The 26,193-nt window shown below is 35.8% G+C and overlaps 4 protein-coding genes across 5 annotated transcripts in view; 2 read left to right on the top strand and 2 right to left on the bottom strand.

The window, feature by feature from the left end:
- LOC105832023 (Kv channel-interacting protein 1) overlaps positions 1-6,240 on the top strand; it is a 61,416-nt gene extending 55,176 nt beyond the window's left edge. Inside the window, exon 7 of the mRNA XM_012672606.3 lies at positions 538-6,240. The gene's annotated coding sequence lies outside the window, so the exon portion shown is untranslated. The remainder of the gene's footprint in view (positions 1-537) is intronic.
- A 3,249-nt stretch (positions 6,241-9,489) lies between these two features.
- LOC105839608 (alpha-aminoadipic semialdehyde synthase, mitochondrial) lies at positions 9,490-16,756 on the bottom strand. The gene is made up of 10 exons (XM_012686041.3): positions 16,278-16,756; positions 15,084-15,566; positions 14,245-14,470; positions 13,149-13,476; positions 12,492-12,855; positions 11,882-12,204; positions 11,336-11,585; positions 10,963-11,226; positions 10,478-10,862; positions 9,490-10,142 (listed from the first exon to the last, which is right to left on the bottom strand). The coding sequence occupies exons 1-10, from the start codon at positions 16,371-16,373 to the stop codon at positions 10,027-10,029; spliced, it is 2,835 nt and encodes a 944-aa protein (XP_012541495.1). The 5' UTR covers positions 16,374-16,756; the 3' UTR covers positions 9,490-10,026.
- A 145-nt stretch (positions 16,757-16,901) lies between these two features.
- On the bottom strand, positions 16,902-20,302 carry LOC105839612 (general transcription factor IIF subunit 1). Its single transcript, XM_012686048.3, has 7 exons — positions 20,019-20,302; positions 19,823-19,872; positions 19,372-19,743; positions 18,986-19,305; positions 17,826-18,109; positions 17,340-17,686; positions 16,902-17,231 (listed from the first exon to the last, which is right to left on the bottom strand). The coding sequence occupies exons 1-7, from the start codon at positions 20,046-20,048 to the stop codon at positions 17,018-17,020; spliced, it is 1,617 nt and encodes a 538-aa protein (XP_012541502.1). The 5' UTR covers positions 20,049-20,302; the 3' UTR covers positions 16,902-17,017.
- A 717-nt stretch (positions 20,303-21,019) lies between these two features.
- On the top strand, positions 21,020-25,877 carry LOC105839610 (AFG3-like protein 2). 2 transcript variants are annotated; one of them, XM_012686042.3, is made up of 13 exons: positions 21,020-21,106; positions 21,615-21,738; positions 21,821-22,133; positions 22,696-22,789; positions 22,882-23,047; positions 23,144-23,279; positions 23,394-23,512; positions 23,643-23,918; positions 24,002-24,229; positions 24,327-24,553; positions 24,625-24,801; positions 24,995-25,213; positions 25,290-25,877. In XM_012686042.3, exons 1-13 carry the CDS (start codon positions 21,020-21,022, stop codon positions 25,560-25,562), a joined length of 2,439 nt encoding a protein of 812 aa, XP_012541496.1. In that variant the 3' UTR covers positions 25,563-25,877. The 2 variants fall into 2 exon arrangements, with proteins under 2 accessions (XP_012541496.1, XP_012541497.1); XM_012686043.3 differs by lacking the exon at positions 21,020-21,106 and adding an exon at positions 21,131-21,328.
- The last annotated feature ends 316 nt before the right edge of the window (positions 25,878-26,193 follow it).

Here is a 26,193-nt window from a genome sequence, read left to right as displayed (position 1 = left end):
GTAACTCCGCTGTATATGCCACAGCTATGGAAAAATTAACGTCAGTGAACCTAGCACCCCCATCACTAAAAACGTTTGGTCATAACGCATAATTTTTTGCTAATTATCCGCTAATTTGCTGCCCTAGTCCCGAATTTTTCGCTTTTACTCGTTCGCAGAAAATTAAGACCAAAAGTGGGGGTGCTATGATCACGTGATGATGCTAGCTGATTCAAGTCAAGATGGTTTTGTTAACAGTAAAAAATTGAAATTACAGTATGATTCTAATATAACATAAAGGCATACAGGACTTAGAATAATTGCGAGCAAAATATTTCTTATTTTTTCTATGACGCAAATACTGGAGTTACCGTATTTTGTAAATTCGAGTATCGGATTAAGCGTTAAAGCGTATCTATAAGTGATCGAGAGGCGAGCTTTCGCTGTCTATTTTTCCTCCAGGACTTTAAATATTTTTCTTAAATCGTTATTTCGTTCAAATCTTTTCTCTCTCGATCGAACCTCTTATAATTTAAAGTCTCGATCTTCCTGTTTTAGGGCAAAGCGATAACACGGCTCCTAGCGACGTAGAATAGCAATCGAGGTCTAAATCTGTGGAATCGAAGAGCGGATTTCCCGGCACCTCGCTGTCCCCTCGTTCTTCGCGAAACGTTTGCAACGAGGAACACGGTGCAAGGTGTTGCCCTTATTCTCGCCGACTAACGGAGCTTACAGCAAAGGCTCAGCCGTTTTCGAAAACAGCACGCGGGACACGCAGATTTTGCCGCTTTCCAACAAAGGGACAACATCCTGCGGACGACGACAGATATTTTGGCAGTCGCGGAACAATTGGCGTCGATCTCTCGGCAAGAACCGTTCGACTTAAAATCGAAAGGTGCATTAATACGCCAGTTTAGGTACCTGGAGCTCCCGGAGCGGTCTCTCAGGCGCTTAAATTCGAAGAACGGCGTCTAAGAGAGGGACGTTCTTGAAAACGAAGAGACGCCACCGAGGACAGACGAAGATACTGCCATTCTGCAAGAAGATTCCGCGAGATCGAAGAACCCGGATGTCGCGCATCTGTGCCAAATTTTTGTGGGATTTTTCAGACGATGGCAGACGAGAGAGAGAAACGCGGGAAACGGCGGAGGAGGTGCTGTGCGTGGCTGTGAGTCGAAAGCGGCACGAGAACAAGGATCCTAAATTGTTCCGAAAAAAAAAAAGAGAAGAAGAATATTATTTATGCATCACCCCGAGGGAAAGGGATGTCGCATCCAGTCTCGGACGTTCGCGTTATCCGCACGATTCTGTTTCTACGGTAGGTGCTAAAAAGTCGAGGCTTACATGCTCACGAATCGATCGCGTTCCCCAGAAGCGTTCTTCTCTCGCGGCTCACGGGGGATCGTGTGGTTCATTTCGAAGCACATTTCCCCTCGTATCCGAGTAAATCTTTTTTCTCCCTAATGACAAGCAAGTGCTTCGCGCAGTCGCGGCGTTAAAAAATAGAGTCTCTCCCACGTTGAAAAATCAGCTTGAATTTCCCTCGTCGTAGATTATCGTTCTGACTTTCGGAAAAACACGCTATATTTATGTTTTAAAAAGTATAATCACGTATCACACGAACGTACAGGGTACATCTCGCCGTTTCACCGCCGTTGTCTCTCGACAAGCGCGATCGCTTCTCAGATAATTTGAGGGCTCTGTATAATGTATAACGACGTACGCGAGTTGACTTTTCTAGCGTCTGTCGTTTGGTTTGTGAACACGCTCCGCATAACTGTCATATATACGTCGGTCCCTTCGTATCCTCCGCGATTTACGACCGTTTATTACGACGATCGCACAGTCGCGAGCGACGATTGTGTGATCGCGCACGCGGCGAGAATGATTTATACACGTTTCGGTGGCGTGGCCCGGTGTCCCTCGATTAAATTGTTAGCCGGGCACGATCGTTGACGATCGTAGATATCATGCACATACGTAGGCTCGTAGTTCGACACTGCGTACGCCCTTGACTTGTACGCCCTTTTCTAGACCCAATTCGATTTTAATTCGGGTCCCGCGCAGGCGATTCAATATTTCTGCTGGCATGGCAATTTTTCGATACACGAAATACCTGCCCGTCCATGTAGAAAAGTAAGTCACGTGCGACGCCGGAGTGACTCCCAAAGTGATTATTAAAATCAATTTTTCGATCAATAATGATTTATTTTAATGCCATACTGACGTTTTCGTGACCTGTTGTTCCGCATGGCCGACACTTCTCTACAGAGCCGTAATTTTTCATATGCCTTGGGCAAAGTTGTATTTTTGGAAAAGGAAATAATAATCCAACAAATTATTTAAATCATTTATAAATTGTTTTTTTTTATTGCTTTGCACAAGAAAGGTAATCTATTACTTACATGTAATAATATACATAAATGAATATAATTATTTTAATTGCACTTTTCTGACTTCATTTCAAATTCATCGTTTATACCATTCTAATGAATATCTTTAATGATAATATATTCAATTAAAATTATAAAATTTTTGAAAAGATTGGATAATCGTTCTTGCCAATAATCGATCTAAGATAATTCTTAATTAATTTTAATTTATGAAAATTTCTCATATACGAAGCAGTAGAATCGACAGGAGTGCAAAGTATTCGAGGAGCAACATTGTTATTTGGATATGACTCAATTAAAATCTTATGGAGGATTTCTAAAATATCAATCGGAGTTGTCATTTCAATGTTTTGCAGTACTGAGGCTTTAAACTTAAGAACACGGTATTTTGAAAATATATTAGGCAATTTTTTGATCATAATTCCATTTTAAAGCCTCTCTTTGTCCTAGGTTCTGGATATAGTGTGTCGTCGTTACCCCTACTTGGTTACGGCTTTTATTACCAAAGTTTGCCAATCTTCTCAGTTCTACGATCAGTTTTCCGTTCTGTGCAGCACGAGTGACGAAACATACGCGCTGATACTTATCGGGAAAGTATACTTTCGGTCTTATCAATCCGCGTTTTTCCGATACTCTTTTCTTAACGATAGTTTCGCAATACAGCTAGTTCTGCTATTCAAACGTAAACCGAGATTGAAGCACTGACAAGAGATATTGATCGTCTGCTGCGGACTTCTTGCAAGCGTGTAACACGTTGTAGGTGTACGTGCGTGAAGCATCGATTTTCTAATGTATCCGTTATTGCGACCCTGTAGGCGTGCGAGAGCGTGCGGGCATACTACGTCAGACCGACTAGCCGAGTAGCGGAAGCCTGAGCGGCGATTATGGATTATCAAAATCGATCACAATGAAACACCAAAGCTACCGTAGTTAGCTGTTACTTAAGTATAAATACGAGAATAATGATATAGATTACGATTTATATATATACGTACACATAATTTAGGGTAAATTTGCAATTAAGTGCGCGATTATCGGATACGACTAGGTGATCGGGGAAAATTCAGTTCATTCTCGAAAAAGAAAAAAAAATGCACACTGTCTCGTCGATACCAGTGCCGGAGAAAAATTGAAATAGAAATGTTTATTTAAAGGATGCATTTATATAAAAAATACTATTTGCAATAAAATACTCTGTGCGGTAGAAATAAAGACAGTAAATATGCAGCATAACGCTCTCGATTTTCTTTTAACTTGGTAAATTTGTGTATTTTTATTTGTAAAATCTTCAATCACAAATTAATATTTCCTGCTGTGATTAAAATAATTTCTCAGGAAACTTTTATTTTTAATTAAAGTAGAAAATATTTGCTAATATGAATTAATAAGGTATAAATTTTTAACCATAAACAATTCTAAATATGCAAAATTAACTAAAATCATTTGATTATGATCTGTTAGAATTTGATTCCGGAATATTGATCGTATAAAGGGCCATGATTTAGCGCCATAACATGTTGAACAAGAGGCCAAGAATTGCTATTAACCAGTTTGACTGTGAATAACTCATTTTAAATTACAATGTTAAAAGGTAAGTAAGATAACATTAACATATGCAGACTGCATATTCACTACAAATAGTATTTTTTATAGATATACATCGCAATTTAAATATTATTTTTTGTTTTAACTACTTTCTCCAACGCTACTGGTCGATACACTCTATACGAACAAATGCGTAATGCGACGAGCTACATGTACCTCTCTGAAGTGTCGTCTGTCAACGTTGGTGGTTCGCCAGATTTAGATTCGTTGATCGGTCGTCACGATCGCGTGCTTGTCGCGGGATCGATCACGTGAAAACTGTCAATCGCGCGACTTCCTCCCGGGGAGGAAGTATCGTCGCTGAGCGACGACAGGACGAGCACCTTTTTACCGCGGTAGCTTTCACGGAAACCGGGAACACACGTGTTGCTAGGCTACGTCGTGGACGCGTGCGTTTCCATAACGACTAATCAACGACTTAATAACAGCGAAACCACAGCTTCCATATATCGCGTCGGTCGGACGCGGAACAAACTAACAAAGTTGAGTTGACTTGGACTTGTAGGAGACACGGGTCTCGTGCGCACGTGGAAGATACAAGTCATTGGAAATCACATTTAAATGTTAAATCTCATTCAGACTCAGGCAAGAAGCTCGAATTACGCTCGGACAAGTAAAAAATGAACAAGTGGAAATGTTCAAGCTTTAAATTTGGCCAGTTTGAAGTTGATGATAGATTGGAAGATTTGATTGTTCGAGTAATTTAACTGGATGCTGAAAGTTCAACTCAAAATAATGATTATTGCAAACAGAAAAAGACCCTTGTTTCTCGTTTGTTCCATTTTAGATCTGTGAGATCAAGTTCAAAATCACGTATTGGACAGATCGATCTTCAGAAACAATCTGAACAATTTAATGCTTGATCTCGAAATTCGTACTGTCCGATCGACAATTCTGACTTACGAAAATTTCGAGCGCTATTTGAATCTAATTATCTTCCTCGAATTCGAAGATGTGAAGAAATTCATAAATTACGATTCAAGTGATTTCGCCAAATGGTGGTTTATTTTTTCGAAGAATAATGAGCAATTTTCCCTTTCTTTTCCTTCTTGTTTTTTTTTTTCGGTAATCTCTTTGCGATTCTTTTGTATTCTTCGTACTGTCTTATGTATTAGAGATGCCGCACCTCAAGTCTATGATTGCAGAAGTTAAGCTATCGTCATGACGTATGTGTCAGGACCGAACTCGGAACGAGGATATACGATGTCGGCCATTAATATGCGAACGCTCATAGAAAGTTGTAAAAAAAAAAGAGAAATTAAACGGCCGATCTATAGAAGCCTTTTAACAGTCTTTTCAGCGACGCGCGAACGTTAATTTTCGTCGGAAGGGAATTATCTAATGCACAAAATAGATTAAGTAGATTACTTTTACGTCGTACATTACGTACTCCATAAGCGTTGCCATATTAATGGACCTTTCGTAAAGAAGATCGAAGGACGTAATTAAAGTAAAAGAAGAACTCTAGCGACACACATACATTAACGCGCGCGACCGACGGTGCAAAACCGCCGCGATTATCTTCGCCAGGATAACTGTCGACGGAAGAAGATTTCATATTTCTCAAGGTATACGAACGTGTTGTATCTTATTAAATTAAATTGGAGTGATCAATGCCGTCCTGTGATCTCGAAGCGCTGATTCGACCGAGCAGGATCGCGCTGATCGCTTCAGCCCGAAGATAACGATACACGTTAATTATATCTTCCTATGATCTCGTGTCGATGTATATTTATACATATTGTAGCGTTAGCCACACGGGGATATGTATAATCAAATACGTTTCTTTGGGGGGAAATATCTGAACGTTAAATCTCTGCCAGCATGTTGATTGATATTCAATGTGCGCCGTAAAGTGTTATAACATAAATCGAAAACCGCGGGCACGTGTTCTGAGATGCGTTTCGAGCCGAACTTTTCTAGCGGACTTTTGCTATCTTTCCCACACTATTTCGGAATTAATTCAATTGCAAAAAATGGGCATCGGGGCAAATTGGCACCTCCCTTTGCTTTTGTATGTACGTATCGCAATGGAAGACTATCTACTATACCTATGCGCATAAATTGTACAAACACACGGGATGCCGTATATATTTTTATAAATTTTTGTTACTTTTTGCGAGGCATGAAGTATATTCGCGAAAATCTTTCTCTACGCAGATTTCTCGTGCAGTAATCAGTAAATTTTGCTGATTGCAATTCTGATGGCATTGAAAAAGCAGTTTTAACAATTCCTAAAAAAAATACTCAAAGAGCATAAAAATAAAAAAATGCGCTAATTCATAGAAATGTACACATATACTTGATTTTGATTTGAAATTTGAATATAATCGATTGCGTTCTTTGATGTTTAACAATTGATAAACTATGTCTATGATATTATAAACCCAAAGATTAACATTTTAACAAAGCAAAGTTAATTGAAATCTATTTGCCTCTACTGATGTATACTATATAATAAATTCACGAAGTAAATTGTGAAATGTTCCTAGAAAGATAAAGTTTAATTATCAAGCGCTGGATAATGATAAATCATTGGAAATGAATTTTAACCTGAAACTGTAATACATCTACTTTTTAAAATTAAATTTATTAAAATAATTTTCCATCTAGGTAGAAAATCGTCATCAATTTTTTTTATATTATTTTTAAATCCAGTATAGAATAATCTGCAGTTTTCATTATCTTGAAAATAAATATAACACAGCATTAAATGCCATTAACGGAACTTTTTAAATGGAACTTGCTAATACGAGGAGTATAATAAATTAAAATGTAATCGATAACAAAATAAATTAAAGTCAATACTTAATTCGCAAGATTGATGATATTTTTGGACAGTAGCTCTTTAAAACGTGCGTTAAAGTAATATCATATCGCTGGCTCGATTGCGTGCATTTTACTAAATACGTTTAACAGGCGCATATTTAATTAATATGCGACGCTAATTTTTAATTTTGAAGATACGTGTGAGACCGACTGTCGAGAATCACGGACGATTAGACAAAAAATACGTAACAAACTAAATCAATTGCGATGATCCCGAAAAATATACGAGACAAGAAAAAATATACGAGGGATGGGAGGGGGCTATAGCTAGGAGTCTATATATATACATATACACACATATATATATATATATATATATATATATATATATATATATATATAGAGCTGAGCGACACATAGTCAATTTATTAAGATTTAGAAGACGTTAGATCTATCGTATGATACTGTAAAAATTACGTGGCTTTAAACTTAAATATTGTCGAAGTATTATTATTATTATATATAGTCATTATCTCTCTCCTTCTCTCTCAATCACTAAGTGAGGGACAGTTTTAATGAACGCGAAAATTAGTCCCCATCCCGTTACGTGCGCTCAATGGCGTTTCTAAACGTGATAGTTACATAAAATACGCGTAAACTAGTCAACAGGATCTATCGGACGGGAGCCATATCGATATTCGGACGAATAATTATTTTAACATTCAAATCTATTTGTACTGAGCATCGTGTCCATTGTATAATTGCATATAACATAGTTATATAACTTTACGTATCATAATCAATAAAAGTCACTTCAAATAAAGTTTGAAACAAGGAGACACATTATAATCTCATATTTATTCCGTCTCAAATTTAAACCATAATGTTCATATCATTTTGCATATTATAAGAAGAATATCAATAAATCCATAATATTAATTTTTTTTTTATAATACTGAAGAAATATATTTATAAGACTATGCTTTACTGATATTTCTACATATTTATATTTATATATTATATTATATTTTTTGTAATTTTTAAAAACATGCATAAGAATTTATTGTTAATCAAATTGATTTTTTACAACATGTTCAATTTTGTTAGCATTGGTATTACATAAAAAAATTAGATGTATACTGGTATTACGTCATACCGGCCATTTATACCAATTGGTTTTTATGTCGGTTATATAAAACTAAAAAATATAGACATATATGTATATATATATATATTACCGGTATTTTTTATATAGTTTTTAATCCCTGGCATGCGAAAACAGTGTAGAGACACATGTTTTCCACGGATTATTTACACGAGTGCAGAAATACATTGAAGCTCGAAATATCGGGATGGCTTCCGAATGATATACTAATATTACTCGTGAAAAAGATGTCACAATTTATTAAAATAGTTACTCGTTGCGTAATATCACTGGTTAAATTAGAGACGATACAATTGTTGAGCTTGGAAGCACTTTTTTATAGTGAAGTCACAGTTAGAGTTATACGATCGATTAGTGAGATCCTTCCTCGGGTTCGGATCTGTTACTCTTTATAGTGATAATACAAGAATACATTACTACAGTGATTATATGCAGAATGCATTAATTATATCTCATACTGCCAATCTGTAAATCATCATACATAGTTTCTAATTAATGACATCGATAGGTAAAGATTGCGATAGAGTAGGTAAAGTTTCTTTTGGAACACTTTAATGAATCGTCGAAATCAATTCACGCGCGTATATTCTCTTTCGGTTTGAAGCAAATTTAACTGTTTAAACGGCATGTATTTGCACAATTTTGAAATTATCCCTGTCAACAATTTTCTTTTACGAGGACATTCGAAAAATATTTAATTAGATTGGATCTTTTTGTATATTCTTCTTGTAACTGATTAAATATTTTTTTATCAAGAAAAAAAAGATATGCGCCCCTTTGAATCTCGAAAGTCCTCGTAATTGCTTTGTGAAAAACTATGGTAATTGCTAAAGTAACTTGTAAAACTCACACAAAAAGACCGATTAGAAATTATTAGAAATTATTTGTAGTTGTTACGAAAAATCACGCACGTTCACGTTCGTAGTAATTTGTGCGAAACGAAGACCATTTAGAAATTATACTAACCACCATTGTGATAGTAATAGATTTTATAGTATAATGCAAAAGAAGTCATTCGAGGGTAACGTTTTAGTTTTAACTTTAGTTTTAGAAACAAGGAGCAAACATCAAATTACATCAGATTACGCACAAGGTTCAAAATTGAAATACTGATGCTAAAATTGCTTACTGCTTTTAAATGATGAAATGAGTTATCATTCTAAAATGAAAAGGATACTTTTATCACATAACGTCATTATTCGCTCGTCATTTTATGAAAGTAATCGAAATCCATCAGTTTAATTTTATTCATTTTAACGAATTCTATTTGATAAATGTCACTACAGAGAAATTTCAATCGTTATGTATGTACATGTATATGATTTAATCGAAAGTATGTCATCGTTTATTATGCATATTCTTATTTAGCCAGCACAAACTTTATCGCTTGGAACAGCAGTGAAAATCATCGCTACTAGATTTGTCCAATTCTTTTGCAAAGCGTTATCGGATTTGTCACGCAGATCAATTAGTCGTGCGACACAGACGCACCACGTGCAAATCACGACAGTAAGTTAATTACTTTACTGGTGCAATTCAATAGTCTTTTCGATTGTCCCGGCGCGTAAAATTGATTCGTTTTTCAATCAAATCGTAACGCGTAGAGGCGAGAGTGTTCCTGTGTTATCATTCTAATTATATCTTAAGATGATTAGACTTACTGAGACAAAAAGATTGCAATAAGCGAAATATCATTGTATTGTTAGCGATTTTCCACGCAGGGGTGGTAATATCAATAAATGTTAAATATATCAAATTAAAGGTCCCGTCTTCCTGACTTTCCTATCAAATGTTTATTAATCTAGAAATAGTTTTGATATAAAAATCATTAATATACATATATAAATAAGTATAATAGAAAATGAAAAGAAATTATTCTTTATCGTTTTTTTTAATTTTTTTTTTTTTAATTAGAATAATACTATACTTACACAATAGTGCACATATTTAACATAAGTATAAAAATTGTTATAAATTATAAAATTTATAAAAATTTTTCATTTTTCGTATATTATGTGTAAATGACAGTGAAATACACTTTAGAGTTTTTCTACTGCAAAGTATATGTACATTGACAAAAAAATTACGTTCAGTTATCAGTTTATGGTACATCAGTTACAACCATTTAGAAGTCTCAAAGGATTGTACACCTTCAGCTCTCAGTCGATTAAGAATAGGTCGATATATGTCGGGCGTAAAAGGCAGCACCATTCCACGTTGCTGAATTTCACCTAAATAAAATTGAATTATAAGAAGATATAAACAGAACATACAGAACATATAGAAAATACATTAGAATTGATAATTGATTTATAAATTGAATTAATATATAAATTATTTAAATAAAATCTTTCTGAAAAAATTGCGGTAATTTATATCAGTTTATTTGTGTATTCATATATTTTCTATACAATAATTTGATATTCTATACATTTATTTTTTATATTTTTTCAACAATAATCGCGACGTAAAAATTACTCTGCACGATAAGAAAATATAGTGGCAACTTTAAACCAAAGAATCGAACAAATAATTACATAAAAAGTTTCAAAGAAGAGCTACGAACCATCCAGAATCATTTTGACAGCGATAGCCGTGGGATAACCGACGGTACGCGCCATTGCGGATTGTCCAGAGGCAGCGTCTCCATAAAGCACCAGGTTGATCCCTCTGGATTCCCTCCTACTATCCGGCCAAAGTATACTTACGTCGTGCCTTAGTATCACGAGATCGCGTTCGTTTTTCTCATAATAGAGTTTCTTCGACAGGTAATGCGTAAGCGTGTCGAGAGGGGTGTTTAATTTCAAGACCAGGTCCTCTTCCAGGAGACCCAGTTCCTCGATGGCCTTCACGCGCTCCCACGAGTTCACTCTTTCCGCCAATTTTTGCTTCAGGTTTCCGTAGAAGATGTTGTCGTTCGCCAGACCAAGCAAGTTGCACGCCAACACTCGCTGGAATTTAAATAACAGGTAATCGAGACAGATCGATATTTTCCTCCTTGTTTTGTTTTTATTCTTTGTACAAAAAAAAAAAACTGAAAGCTACACGCACCCAGGTGATATCCGGACCATTCGGGTGTAGAATTGGATGTGGATTGGGATCGATCAGACCGAGCAATTGCAGACCTAGTATGGTATCTGAGAATCCCTTGAACCTGAGCGTACCACGCAGCACGGTGCTCGCGTTTTGCAATCCATAGTAATCTCTATATATCGTGCTGTCACGATTGGGGAAGCCTTCCAAAGCGAAGCCCGGAAGGAAGTCCAGGTCCTGCACGGTGGACATCAAATCGCCGCCTCCCGCGATCTCTACCTCCTACAAAAAAAATTTTTCACTGTTACTTGTCATTTTTAAAAATAAACTCTCGCTTGATAAAAAATGAATTATTTGTTATAGATATAAGAGATACTTTAACGGCCCGTACCTGACCCTCGTGAAGGTACTTCGCTGGCGCCAAGGTGTTTAGCAGTGCGCCTCGTGGGGACCAGCTGAATTTATACCTCAAAGGATTGTCGGAACACTCCGGCGCGGGCAAGCCGCCGCACCACGAGACAAAAGACTCTATCTTGCCACCCGCTTGTCTCACATCGTCGAAACACTCGATTGCCAGAAGATGATCGATGCCGGGATCCAATCCGACTTCATTCAGCACGGTAACACCTACTTCTTGGGCTCTATCCAATAAATGAGATTTTGATTTAGTCGAAGTCATTTGAAATTAATATATTTGACGTTGAACTGTGGTAATAAATTATCTTCCTGTATTAAAATACATTTTATATATATTTTTAATGGGGTTTAATTAACAAAAAGCAATTACAGGCGATTTAGAGGCAATTGTAGATATTTACAGGAATTAAAGATTTTGTTAAATGTGTGTATTCATTGCATTTGTTAAGATTCTGCATTGAAACATTAAACTTAAAAAAATTTCTCAAAAATCTTTTTAGAGTTGTACATCAATGCTTACTCTTCGTGTAACGCCTTGACGTCTTCGTTCATGTAGCTCGCTGTCACCAGGTGTGTCTTAGTTTCTATACAAGCTTTGGCGATGACGTGATGCAGCGAATACGGTAAAAGGGAAACGACCACGTTCGATGACTTTATCACGTCGTGCAACGTATCGGGGCGATCCAGGACGTTCAAGAAGACCGGCTCTACACCGGAGAACCGATTGGCCAACGCGTCAGCCTCGTCTTTTAACTGTGAAGCCACCACTAGCCTTATGTTCTTATCCCTGTGCAAATACTCGACCAAGGGAGCGGAAACGTATCCTGCGCCGAGGACGACCACCTGTTGGCGTAGATAAACAAAATTGTGATTCCATAATATCGTTAATTTCAATATGGCTTTAAATGTAGAATTTACAAATTGAAATCGCTCTCAATTGTCGTTAATATTTCTGCTACATTTTACAATAAATGCTTCAGTGAATATAAACGTCGAAATTATAAAATTTTTCGTTGTGTTGAATTGTTTTCTAATTTTGTGAAAATAAAATGTCAGAAGGAAAGAAATCTAGAAAATATAGGAAAAAGAAATATAAGAAGAATATTAGAGCGGAAAGGAACGTTTTTTACCGTTTTGCTCTGCTGTTCTCCGTTATCGGCTTTGTGCTTACTGCGTTGATTAAGCTGTCTGAGTTCCTGAATGTACTCGAAATTGGACGTTAATTTTCCATTGGACGCGATAATGGCACCGTACACGGCAGGGCTAAAGTTATGCTCGTCCAGCGGCTTTTTCGCGTCCGACTGTATGATGTCCAGGGCGTACGGATACAAAAGATTGCCGAAGAAATCCGTCGCTTCCCTTGGCAGTTGCGTAGGCATATTGTCGATCGAGCAAACCAGCACGCCAGGACCCTTGAAGGACTTCGTGTCCTTGTTCCGGTCCGCATCGTACAGGCAAAATGGCGTGTCGATCGTCGTACATTCGTTCATGAATCTTGCATAAAAATTAATAATTGTATAATAATCTACATGTCATAAAAGCGAGATAAATTGAAGAATACAATAATTGCTTAACTTAAAAAATCTTTGCATTTACAAAAAAAAATCTATAACAGTGCCAACAACTCATGCTTATATTATATTAATAATATAAAAAATATTACATAATAATAAATTAAATTAATAATGAATAAATTATTGTATAATTATAATTGTAATTGTTACAGGTTTTTACAGCCCTCCCGAGGCTTTTACGCTTTCCTAACGAATTCTTAACAGAGTACACACTCGATGCTGCCGCCCGGATCCGCGGATATGTCGCAGATGCCGAGCATCCTGTGCGGCAGGGCGGGTGCGCCGACGCTTATCGGTAGCCATGGCGTGTTAGCCGGTCTAAGAAGATACTTCGCGTCCGGTATCGTCAACAACTTCGGCGAGTCCACCGCCCAGTATATGCCGTTGATGATCACCGAGGCGTATGGCGCGATCTTCTTGCTGAAAGTGGAGATGTACCGCTCCGGATGCTGATCGTACTCCTCGGGATCGAAGCCGCCGCCCTCCTTCCTCTCCAGATGATGCCTGCGTCGCACCTCGCAGCCGTATACCTTCGTCGTATCTGGAACGAGTTAAAGAAGATCACAGATACCTAACACCGATAAGATATACCGTTGTCATGATAAATATTTTTGTTTATTCTGAAACGGAAAATTCAATGAGCAAAGAATTTTATCGCGATAAAAAGAAAAATAAGATACGTGATGCAAGAATGTTGAAAAGATTAAAGACACGCCTCCCTTTTGCAAAGCTTACGATAATCGTGCAACGCGCTGCAATAATTATTTAATGATTATATGCAATAATTATAAATCATTTTATTTTGCGAATGATAATATAAATTAAATTATATCCTAATTTAAAAATGTTCTTACTATCTTATATTTTTAAGAATTTTTGATGTGTATTAAATTTTCATGAAAATTTCTGGAAAAGTACCTTAACTTTTAATATAAATTTTTGGGGAAATTATAAAATAAGAAATCTGAAAATATTTCAAAATTCATATATGTACATAAAAAATTCTACAAAAGATGTTGGTTTTTATTAGCGTTTTTAAACAATGTTGTATAAAAACTTTTCCAAATTTTTCTGAAAAATTACATGAATTCAAAGGAAAATTTTCGAGGTAATAAAAATGCAGCCGCTATAATTTCCTTTTAGATAACGCTTTCGCAAATTGCAGGAGAACTCGAGAGAAATAAGTTTCGGATTGGAACCTCTCTCAGCTCAGATGACGATTACTATGTTTGCGAGAGGGCTCGACGACTGAAAACGCGATAACGACGTTACGTTTCGCGAGTTGCGAAATAAGCGAGTTGCAACATACCACCGTGCTCGGCGACTTTCCGCAACATTTCGGGCGGCACGTATTCGTGGGGCAACTCCTGGAAGACCTCTTGGCCACCCTGGCTAACGTTACCACTGCCGGTGAAGACGAAAGTCAACGGGCCGATCGACTTCGGCATGGCGCCCAGGGCGATCTCGTATCCTGCACCGCGGATTGCCTGACGTGCCATAGCTGAGTCCCGATAATTATGCGCCGGTCCTATGTGCTGAACAAACGATTATTGCAATTAATTTTCTTTCGCTGCTGGATCCTCATATTTTCTGGAAATCTCAAGGGCTAGCAAGCTAGCAGAGATCTCATTAATTTGTTATGTACAGATCTTGATAATTGCTTATCACACGCGCACACTGATATTAATTTTTTTCCACTACTAAAGAGCATGCTGAGATAGAATAAACAAAGTTTTATCGATTAGATAATGCTTCTTAATGATCACTTAATGATCCCCTTTGCGAGATGGCATATCTTAACTATCATAAAATTTTGCAAAGATAACTAGAAATAGATAACTCTAGATTTTTACACATAGTCTACTGTTTAAAGAAAGATTGAAAACTCATTTTTCAATTTAATGTAAATAAAAAATTACTTTAAAATGTAACATATATAATTTTACATTCTTTTATTTAATTGTTTTATGTTTTAATTGAGAAAATTAAAATTTTCCTAAATAACATGAACATCTACCCTAATTCAATGTAATATTTAATTGAATAAATTCGTTAGAAATTTCAACGTTATAATTACACATTTAATTCAGTTAAAATTCCACAAATTAATGGAATATTTATGATTGTTTCTAGAATGTATAAGCATACCATGAACGGAGTATGGTGACCCAAGGCCAGCAGTCTCAAGCCCAAACCGTGAAGTATGTTCACCATACCAGCCACTCCGGCATATTTGCCGAAAGCCACCACCCTTTGGCCATTCGCGTCCGTGAGCTTCTCGTAGTCCAGCAGACGTATGTTTTTCTCCAGGATCGCGTCCAGGAGAGGCATGTTACTCTCCTGGGCCTTGATAGTGTGCGAAAACAAGCAGTACGTCTTGTGAGGTATCAGTTGGTCCACGGGCACCTGTTTGACGCCGAAGATGACGGAGGCTGAGCTGATGTCTTCCTGCAGCAGGGCACCCGCTGCCTGGTAGGCTTGGGCAGGATACGCCCTTCGATTGCTGGGTTGCACGATCACCTTCACTCCCGATCTGACGAGGCGACGAACGTTCGGCGGGGCTAACGGCGCCCTTCTCTCCCATACTGACTGATCCTCTCGTCTTATAGCTATTACTTTGCCCTTAAGGTTCTAAAAAAATTTGACCAGGGTTTATTAAATTTAATAAATTTGATCAGAGTTAATTGTTTTTTTTTTTAATTAAATTTAATTAAAGTTAATGGCTTATAAAATTTAGTTACGTTAAGTCATAATTTTTTTAAATTAAATTATTTTAAATAACAAACTAATTATAAAAAATACGGATCATAAAACAAATGTAACATTTTAATAATAAATATATTACTACTAAAATATTTTATTAATAAATTTAATATTAATTAATTTTTGTAATAAATTGAAAAAATATAAATTAATTTAAAAAATTTGTAACACTGAGGATGATTCAATAATGAGATCGAAACATTTATATTTTATTGTTTACTAGACATCGCAGACGTACGCTTTACACGCGCTATTTATTTTATTTATTTTTTTAAAATAAATTGCAATAATAACTATCTGAAGTCTTGCTCTCTTCATGCTATCTACTTATAAATAATAACCGCGTGTATATATTCACTATGGTTTTATTTTTGTATTTTCAATTTTTTCTTTCTTTTTTTAGTTTAAAGATTTCAAAATTAAAAAAATTTAGTTCTCGAATCGAATGACCTTTGATCAATTTTTTTTCTAATGTCCATTTTCTCTACGGGATTCAGCAACGTCGGTGCGATTGATTGAACGGATCATCAAAATTATGCCACGTGGAACGCATTATTTTAAAGGTAACTGGATGCTTACACTTATACATCTGGCGTTATGGATGACAACGCGAGTCGCAGCGGTCAGCAAATGACGTGATTCACGTCCAATTTTGATCAGTCTTAACATCCGCATTACACCTTGGTCGATGTTGATTTAGCGACAGTGTAAAGGTCGCCGTTGCTGCGAGGAGAATCAAGAGTTCACTAGTTGAAACCGATTCACGGCGATCGCGTCGACTGGAATAATGCGAATCTCGCGCTTGTGTGTTCGAACCGTGTTTAAGCGTTTTGTATCGTGTCGACAATACACTACTGTGTCTTTACATGCACTATACCAGACGCATGTGCTCGTATGATTTGGGATTAATGAAAAATGTCGAAAAGTATTACAAAATCGTTGATAAGCTCGGAGCCACGCTCTTATCGTGTGACCCTCTGACCACCGTATTGATTGTACCATTGAGAGGAGCTTACGATGTACTTTGGAAAAATCCATTTTTGTTCTCACGCGCGTTTATCACTGATAATGACGACACGCGCGCGCCAAGAACAAATGCATAATCGTAAACAATAGACTTGTCAAGCGTGTGACGCTAGTGCCCGATATTCGCTTTAATCGCCTTATTTGAGAAGATAATGGAGTTGAATGAAAAGAATCCGGTGTAATTTCAGAAACTTTAATATACAAATATTTTTTCGTGGTTTTGTACACAGAGCAATTGTGTAACTGAACAAACATTGTATACGTGTAATAATCATAAATAACTCGCATTGAAATCAGTTGGATTGCGCTTTGATTGATAGGTACATCTTGTTCTTGATGGTTTGCTTGGTGGGATTTATCTTTTTGAGTATTTGAGTCATGATGTTGACAAGTTGCTCGGATGTAAGCCCGGTCTTCTTGGATTTGAATTTCTGCAGCAACTCGGTCGTTGTCATCGGTTTGCGCATTAAATACCGCCTTACCGCATCTTCCGTGATTCCCGATTCGCTGAAAGATGTAAAACAATTTTATTATAATAATTGTATTAATAGACAAGAAATCGTCTAAATATTATAATATACGTTTGTATCGTCTAACGCAAAAATAAAAACATACCTCGCTCCTGGTATATATGATGTTGGAGCTAAGTTAAAGTTATCGAGTTTTAATTTTTTTGCTTGTGGCAAATCTGAAGATGATCCAGATTGATCCCAATTTCTTTTGAGAGAATCCGAGGCACCGGACGCCGCAGGTGTCGGCGTCGCGGATCTCGAACTGTGTGCGCTGTTGGGTTTCTTGTTGTCCTTCTCTTTTAGCGGTGTATCCGAGTCCGATTCCGAGTCGCTGGAGAAATCGCTGGACGAATCCTTTCCCGACGCAGATTTTTTCTGATCCTTTTTCTTCGCTTTCTTCTTCTTTTTGTCCTTTCTCTTTTCCATTTCTTTACTAAGCTTATCTTTATCCTAAAACAAAGTGCATTAGAAATGTAGAACAAAATAGAACAAACGTACGTGATAATAATGATAAATGCGATGGAATAATTTTATATCGCTTAAAAAGTATGGAGAACGTTTATCAATAAATGTCAATATGTTACGTTACCTTATCATCCTTTTCCTTTCCTTCCTCGTCTTCGTCCTTATCTTCCTCGCCGTTCTTTTTATCTGTTTGCTCTTCATCATCTTCGTCTTCGTCAGACGCGAGTAATTTTCTTAACGCGTCTTCTTCCGCGACAGACTTAATTTCCTTGCCTTCTGTTTCTGATTCAGGTTCAGAGGAATCCGAAATATAATCGCATTCCCTTCCTTCCTCGTCACCGTCATCGCTTTCTTCAAATGCTTCATCGTCTGAGGCGTTTTTCTTCTTTTTTTTCTTTTGCAATTGAACTGGAACATTTAATTAAAGTATAGATTATATTTATCTTTAATACATAATTAATAATACTCTTATTATATAAACATTTACAGCAGATAGACAAAATAATAAATGTGAACACTTAGGAATATACTACTTTTTATTTGTAAGAGATTAATTCAATATTCGTCTTTAATTCTATTTTATCTTTGTTAAGACTCTAAACAAAGATAATAAATTTTAAAGAAATGTCATACAAGTCTTATTAATGGAATATTATACTATTTATTTAGCAGAATATTTTTTAATTGGTTATATAAATGACATTGGACAAAGACATTTGCCTTCCTTTCACACCATTTTTTAAAATTGTCTCCTGTTCTTCAAAATTTTAACACTTTCCAGTCAACATAAATGTCTGATTTAATTATCATTGAATCATTAACTTATCGAAATATCATCGAATCATTTAATTATCAAGATTAATTATTAAGAAAAAAAGGATAAAAAATAATTTTATTATAAAAAAAGTGAAATATAAATTTAAAAGTAAATTTCCTAAAAATTTTCCAGAGTAATGATAAAATCCATGAAAGACCATAATTTCTTGTCCATTATCAAGAACCAAAAATAAATTCCCTAAAAATTCCAGAACTTTATAGGTTCTTCAGTAATAAAAACCTTGACTTCAGCATCTTCCCATATTTATTAAAAGATATTTTGCTAGAAGAATAATATAATAGTGTATTGATAACTACATAAGTATTGTATTTTATTTCATCTGATTCCTAGCAAGGATAAAAATCTGTATTAGACAAATTAATCAATTTCTTATTATTGAAATAAATATTTCTTAGGCATTTCTTAGACATTATTTTGTCTATTTCCTACATTATTTTGTTTATTACCTTTGTCTTTCTTCTTTTTTCCATCATCCTCCTCCTCAGATCCCTTCTTGTTATCATCTTCATCACTGTCTGACTCATCATCGTCACTGTCCATCCACTCGTCCATCTCCGATATTTTCAGTTCCTTTTCCTTTTTACTCAGTCTCTTCCCTTTACCACCCTCCACCAATTCCTCTTCATCTGCACCATCCTCATCGTTCCTTAATCTCTTACGTAACATTAGCGAGAAATAATTCATTACCTTATTTCTACGACTGAATTCTTGCTCAGCCTCCTCAGCACTGAGGGCCTTGTACCTCTGGATCGGCTGAAAGTTATACCTATATGTGGAAGTTTGACGTTTGAGTATACACCAGCAGGACAATCGACAAACACAAAATATCTACCATTCATGCAGGGGAAACGCCTCTATCGCGCCATCGGCAGCATGTGTAAAGACATAGTACGCGGCATTCTCGCTGACTCCTCCCTCCCGAATGCCCTTAAACTTCTTCCCAGTTTTTCCTCCAGACTTTAGAATCCATGGCTGATCCTCTACTTTATACTTTCTGCTAGTAATACCGTACTTCTTCCTCCTGGCCTCCTCCCTGGCGTCACGCCCAAATTCGGATCCAGCACCAAACTTTGGCAATTCCTCTTCCAGACCTTTGTATTCCTTCATGTTGTTCTCCCGTTCCATTTTTACTTGATTCCATTTTGAAAAATCTACATTCAGTGTTGCGTTGAATCTCATAACATTGTACTTTTTTTTGCTATTTCTAAAAAAATCCATTAATTGATTCATCAATTAATCAAAGACATAAATAAAGAAGAAACAAAAGCAATAACAATACTAACTTTGGTACCCTGATACTGAATTTTTGTTCGGTCGAAGGTGCAACTGTGGACTGAAAAAAAGAATTATGATATATATTATAATGTATAATATCGCCGTAAAAGTGATACAATTCTTTCTTCACAATAATAATATGCATTTTCTTTGCAGATAGATTTATAGTAACATAACCTTCACTATTTAACTCATTAAACTTACTTTTGAAACTGTACTTGTACTCGAATTCATGTCGTAACTAATTAAAATTTTTCGCACGATTTAATATTGTAGTTACGATTTATAAAGAAATATTTGTGACTTGTCTATTTAATTCCACAATTGAGTCCAACCCAGCCAAGGTTAGCCAACACCAGCACATCAGCCAAGGCTCACAGGTTTCAATACTCAATTCGACTTCACAACTCAACTAAAGAGTGCAAGAAGTTCAGTTAAAAAGGAACACTTAAAAATCAAATGACGGACTTTTTAAATATCCTATATTTTCTATATTATATAATTTTGCATGTATGCAGGAAAATATATAGCAGAAATTGTAACCTTCATTTTATTAAAAGATCATTATTAATAAAGCATTCTCATACATTTGAAATAAACAAGCGCTATAATTTACATTAAAAATTTAATTCTTTAATCGATGTTAAGGAGAACATAAATCCTACAATTTGATTTAAGATACGAGTAAAATAATTATAACGTATATTTCATATAAAGAAAAATTAGAGACATAATATTAGATCAGGTTCTCTTTACAACTTCTGGTACAGTGCTCCAGCTGTTGAACGAGAAAAGGAAGAAAAAATAAATCGTGCAAGAAGTTCAATGTAAAAAGAAACAGGCCTATTATTTTAAGAGATTAAAATAGAGAGTGGATGCTAAATAATTAATCGATTTTTAAATTTGCCGAGAAACAAAAGCGAGAAAGTTGCATCGAACGGTGCATCCAGGAATGGGTCTTCATCTCGGATGAGGGACCAACCAGTCCTCGATGACGACACAGCACCTCCGATAAACCCCCCGGAGCCCGGAGCCAATAATGCGTGCTGCCGTCGGAGTGCTGCCGTCATCGACGGTAACTGAAATGGTCGTCCGCGGCCGGTAGTGCGCCGTGCATCAGCGAGATTAAGTAAGGAGGAAAGTGATAAAGAAATTTGAGGAGGAAACTGAAACGAAGTCTGCGCGCTACGACGATTGCACCAGGCATGGCGCACCAGCTACTCTTCTCAGCCAGCAAGCTGGAAAGGCTGATTCTGCAGTCAGCGCAGAAAGGTTATTTCGACACGTTTCAGGTACCATAACCTTTCCCGCCGCATCTCCGCGCTGTACTCCGTGTGATATAACGCGCCGTGTCAGGATCGTCTCCGCCGACGCTCTCGCTCGAAAATGACGCGGCGAACACGTCATTTTTATCGTGATCATCATTTAGTTGTCCGCAGTTCGCGTGTCGCTGACTACGTTCTGTTGTGCAACTTTCTGCAACCGGTGCGTTTACGTGTCTCGCCGCAGCTATGGTTCGTTTTCTTAAGTCTAAATTAAGTTCTAAATAATATATTTTCAGAAGAAAACCGGGTAGTTTTTCAGTGTACTGTTTTACATTTGTCATTTACATTGTGTCATGCGATTGTGTTGATTGTCGTAATGTGACATGTGATTTACATCAGCTTGTATCAACTGGCGACACTCGCTCGCAACTCCCGCGAAGAAACCACGTGAATTGAAATATTAAGAATATTAAAAATAGTAAGAATAATTCTTGTCATTAGAGCAGTGAGATTAAGCTAAGGTGTATTCTTTCAGTTCAAACGCCACTTGTCGCTACTTAAGAATAACACGACGCTATCTGCCATTGAGCAGGTACAGCAGAAGTGGAGATTATTTTGTAAAGAGCCACCCAAAGGATTTGAAAAGTTCTTCAAACCAGGTTTCTTTTTTATTTTTATTTACCTGTTATTCAGTTATTCTTACACCAAAATGAATGAACTTATGAAGAAATTCTATTATAGGTGAAGGTAAAAATGGTAAAAATACTCCCAAGAAAGCCGAGGGAACAAGTAAAAAGGCTGAAACAAAAGCACCCCCTCCCCGACCTTCGTCTTCATCATCTGGTTCATCATCATCTGGTTCTAAGGAGCCAAGTTTCGAATGGATATCGAAATTTTTTGGAAACAGCTCGAAAGGAGGTAAACCATTTGAAAGTGGCGATAAAGAAAAAACATTAATGCTTTTGGTTGCACTTGGAGTAAGTGGTGCGATTCTATGGCTATTTTCCCAGGATCTAAATCTGAAAGAGATCACGTGGAGAGAATTTATATATAAGTGAGTAAATTTTAATAACAATTATATTTACATTGATTGCATGATGAAGCAATATGCAGATTGTTCCACAGTTAGGCTAATATTTTATGTATTATACAAAATTTTCAAGTATATTAATTGACAACAGAACAAAAAAGTTCTTGAGTTCCCAGAAATTCTATATTTTACAGTTTATTGAAACAACTTTCTGTACATGAAATATTAGTCTTGTATATTAAAATGTAATTAGCTAACTTAAGAATAACAAAAGATTCTTGATAGATCTACACTGTTCTTAAAATATATTAAAAGTATATAGCTTTTTATTTCGTTTATTATATTGAATTCATTATACCATCATGTACATTATGCAACCAATAATATTTTGACACTTTGAAATATCAATAAGTAATAATTTTGACATGTATTAATTTGTACTTTAAATGTTTTTATTAATTAGCCTTCATTAAATTTTCAATCTTGTCTTATAGCTTTTATATATTGTTTATAAACTGAAAATAATTGTTTGCAATTTTATATAATTTTAAAATTTACATACATAAGTTGTCTCTTTAATTTTCAGTTATTTAAACAAAGGTCTTGTTGAGAAATTAGAAGTAATAAACAAGAAATGGGTGCGTGTAAAACTCTTACCTGGGTATACTGTTGATGGTTCTGTAAGTTTAATTAATAAAACTAGTGGTGAAATTTATACTCACTTTTGAATTTTATGTTGAAATTTACATTACTTTGTTCATATTTTCTGTAGGATTCATTATGGTTTAATATTGGAAGCACCGATACTTTCGAAAGAAATTTAGAAAATGCACAATTAGAATTAAACATGGGACCTGAGAATTATATTCCTGTCATCTATAAGAATGAAGTGGAAAGTGCAAATCTTCTGTCGTATTTACCACAGATTATCATGTGGGGTGAGCAATTGCTTTTACAAACTTGTTGGAATAGCAAAAATTATTATTTTTGTATGTATGCATGTATTATGGAGCTATTAATAAAATATATTTTAGGATTCCTCATTTTCTTGATACGAAGATCTGCAGAAGCAATGTCCGGTAAAGGAGGTAAAAGAGGTGGACTTTTCGGTCAAGTAATGGAATCTACTGCAAAACTAATAAATTCGAAAGATATTGGTGTACGATTTAAGTAAGTAATACACATATAATTATATACATATAGAAAGAATATATTTATAAATTTATAAAATATATTAAAACTTACACATTTTACTTGATTAATAAATCTTATATTGTTTAATAGAGATGTAGCCGGATGTGAAGAAGCTAAAATCGAAATCATGGAGTTTGTAAATTTTCTAAAGAATCCGCAACAGTATATAGATCTTGGAGCTAAGATTCCAAAGGGCGCGATGCTAACAGGTAATAAAAATAAAGTTTATGCTAAATATATAAAATTGTATAAAATATATAAATAAGTTACAAAACGTGTTTTTTTTAACTAAAACATCGATCGAATTTACGATATATCTTTTCATATATTTTTTTACAGGGCCCCCTGGTACTGGTAAAACTTTATTGGCTAAAGCTACAGCTGGTGAAGCAAATGTACCCTTTATTACAGTATCAGGTTCGGAATTCTTGGAGATGTTTGTGGGTGTTGGTCCTTCTAGAGTGCGTGATATGTTCTCTATGGCGCGAAAACATGCACCGTGTATATTATTTATTGATGAAATTGATGCAGTTGGACGAAAGAGGGGAGGTCGAAATTTTGGGGGACATTCTGAGCAAGAAAATACATTAAATCAGCTTTTAGTGGAAATGGATGGTATACTCACAGTTTTTAATTATAATAAAAATTATAATAAAGACCGCTGAATAAATTGATATTTTTACTTAATTTTCTTTTAGGTTTTAACACGACAACTAATGTGGTTGTATTAGCGGCGACTAATAGAATAGATATTCTAGACAAAGCATTATTAAGACCTGGAAGATTCGATAGACAAATATTTGTTCCTGCTCCGGATATCAAAGGACGAGCATCCATTTTCAAAGTACATTTAGCTCCTTTGAAAACAACATTAGATAAAGAGGAATTAGCAAGAAAAATGGCATCCTTGACACCTGGATTTACAGGTACATCTTTGAAGAGATTATAAGGACACATAAAATATTTTACATAAAAAGAAATCAGGTGAAATTATCATAACATCTATCATATAACATTTTTTAGGAGCTGATATTGCAAATGTTTGCAATGAAGCGGCTCTGATTGCGGCGAGAGACTTGTACGACAGCATTCAACTTAAAAATTTTGAACAAGCTATTGAGAGAGTAGTTGCTGGCTTGGAGAAGAAGACCAAAGTATTACAACCGGAAGAGAAGAAGACAGTTGCGTACCACGAGGCCGGTCATGCGATAACCGGCTGGTTCTTAGAGCATGCAGATCCACTTTTGAAGGTTATTATATTTTATCTATGTTTCATAACAGATTTTTTTTTCGTATTGTCAAGCTTGTATTGTTTCATTAGGTGTCCATTATTCCGCGCGGTAAAGGATTAGGATACGCCCAGTACCTGCCACGCGAGCTATATCTTTACACGAAGGAACAGTTATTCGATCGGATGTGCATGATGCTCGGTGGACGAGCGTCGGAAGAAATCTTTTTCGGCCGCATAACTACAGGTGCCCAGGATGATTTACAGAAGGTATTGTCGTGATTAACTGTAAAAGTAATTAGACAATATAATATTATATATTAATATGTGTGACAATTCCAAGAATAAAAGTCGGATTTTTTTACTTGGCGATTTTAGCACTGAATACCATTTAGTCACTATATTTTTTCCATGTTTCAATATGTGTTTCTTTTTATTAAATTATTTCTTGTTATTTTTCAAGATAACAAAAGTTGCGTATGCGCAAATTACGCAATATGGCATGAATGAAAAAGTTGGGAACGTCAGTTTTGAAATGCCGTCTTCAGGAGAAATGGTTTTCGACAAGCCGTATTCGGAGCAGACCGCGCAACTTATCGATAATGAGGTTCGAGAGTTGATCGAGAGGGCACATAAGCGAACGCTAGCTCTTCTGAACGAGCATAAAGAAGATGTAATTAAGGTAATAATGCCTTTGTCATCCATTTAAATGGCTTCATCAAAAGAATGAAGCTTGACATAATTTCGTTTAATTTCAGGTTGCCGAGCGACTGCTGAAGCAGGAGGTTCTAAGTAGGGACGATATGATCGAATTACTTGGACCTCGACCTTTCCGTGAAAAATCCACCTACGAAGAGTTTGTCGAAGGTACGGGTTCTTTCGAAGAGGACACTACGTTACCGGAAGGTTTAAAGGAATGGAACGTGCAAAAGGGAGAATCGTCCAAGGACAGTGACAAAAAGGACAAAACGACGGAAGCGCAGCCTTCCAAAGCAGCTTCCGGTGATAAACAGCCACAGCAACGACTGTAATTGTAATATTTTAGTTTCACAAATGCTTTGTATTATAGTTCGAAATACACAATTAAATAAGACTACGGTTGTTGAACAGTGTAATTTTCAGCTGCATCAGCTGTTGCTATAATGCTAATTTAGCGTGTATCACTTGTGATGTTTTCATGTAATTAAATTCAAACTGTACTCTAATTTTGTCCATCTCAGTTCCGTTTTCATCTTCGTCAAAATCATCTGGGAATAATTGTACAGAAACAAAATAATACTCGTAAAACCTCAAAAACTTCAGATCTTTTGTGTATTATGTTAATAAAATTACAGATACTTTATTGATATTTAGATTATTAAAGACAAGTTTTTGATATGTTATATATCGTAATCTTTTTCTATATTCTTTTGAACTAAAGGCAAGCACTTGAAAATAACTTTGCAAACTCAATAGTCACTTGATCTTTAGATTTGCATTTTTATTGGTTTTCACATTTTCCTGTAGAAGGATGGTGTATGTTCTGAAAGGATGAACTCAAGAATTACATAAATATGTGGAGGACGGAATAAACGGTTTAATATGCACAGTGTATATTTAAGGTTTAGTTTATTGATAAGAAACATGTCAGTAACACGATCGGCTTCTGCATTACATTACTGG

Source organism: Monomorium pharaonis, chromosome 3, assembly GCF_013373865.1.
Source record: "Monomorium pharaonis isolate MP-MQ-018 chromosome 3, ASM1337386v2, whole genome shotgun sequence".
Classification (NCBI taxonomy): Eukaryota; Metazoa; Arthropoda; class Insecta; order Hymenoptera; family Formicidae; genus Monomorium; species Monomorium pharaonis.
Note: the sequence above shows the minus strand (reverse complement) of the source record. Positions and strands in the feature narration are given on the sequence as shown.